Consider the following 1,055-nt stretch of genomic DNA (forward strand, 5'->3'; position numbering starts at 1 on the left):
TCCACCGCCTTTCGTTGACCCCTCGTTCTTTCTTATGTTCGTTAATGCAATCCTCCCATCTTCTCTTCGGTTTACCTCTTTGTCTCCTACCCACCTGTAACTGTCTCACCCTTTTCCTACGTAGTAATTGTCCCTCCTGGCAACGTGTCCCAACCATCGTAATCTACTCTCTCATTTTTTTCATGTTATTTCTCCTAATTTTAATCTCTCTATTATTTCTTCTTTTCTTACTCTATCCTGTCTTGTGAGTCCCAGGGACCATCTTAACATTTTCATTTCCGCAACCTGTATCTTTCCTTCCTTCGCCTTTGTTACAGCTACCACTCCATCCCGTTCATCATGGCCGGTCTTGTAGATCTTCCCCTTCACAGCGTCTGAAACCTTTCTGTCGCACATCACACCTGTTATTTTCTTCCATGCTCTCCATCCTGCCTGTATCCATTTCGTAACTTCCCTCTCTGACCCACCATCTGCCTGCACAGTGGACCCCAAATACTTGAACTCTTCCGGTTGTTTAACAATTTCACCTTGCATTTTCACTACCCTTTCCTTCTCCTGCACCTCGCGATCCTCCCCTGCTTTCATTTTCAGTTATTCGGTCTTCTGCTTGCTCATTTTCATACCTCTTACTTCCATCGCCTCTCTCCACAACTCCAGCCTCCTCCTTTGTCTCTGCACTCACCACAACATCGTCTGCAAAAACATATCCCACAGGCCTCCCGCTACACCTCTCCCATCATACAATCAATAATGGCTGCAAACAAGAAAGGGCTAATCATTGAGCCTTGTAGTTCCACCGTTACCTCAAATTTCTCTGTGTCACCCGCTGAACATCTCACTAGTGTCTTGCTACCCTCATACATCAGGCTGTACCGGCCTGATGTATTTCTCTTCCACCTGCTATAGCCGCAGACACTTCCACACTTCCTGCCGCAGCGGTCGTGAAAATGTCTGCGCTCTGACTGGTGACTCACGGTGAGAAAACGACATATTTCCTTAAGAAGTCAAATGCAGGTGCCGTAGGGAAGTTGTTGCCATGGCAAAAGTGTTAGCGC

General features: G+C 46.7%; 1 protein-coding gene across 1 annotated transcript in view; it reads right to left on the bottom strand.

The window, feature by feature from the left end:
* The window catches only part of LOC119579668, a 1,508-nt gene extending 923 nt beyond the window's left edge, over positions 1 to 585 (bottom strand). The window contains exon 1 of the mRNA XM_037927580.1: positions 232 to 585. Within this exon, the coding sequence (XP_037783508.1) occupies positions 232 to 585 (354 nt within the window). The remainder of the gene's footprint in view (positions 1 to 231) is intronic.
* Positions 586 to 1,055: the final 470 nt, after the last annotated feature.

This window comes from Penaeus monodon, chromosome 12 (genome assembly GCF_015228065.2).
Source record: "Penaeus monodon isolate SGIC_2016 chromosome 12, NSTDA_Pmon_1, whole genome shotgun sequence".
In the NCBI taxonomy this organism is placed as follows: Eukaryota; Metazoa; Arthropoda; class Malacostraca; order Decapoda; family Penaeidae; genus Penaeus; species Penaeus monodon.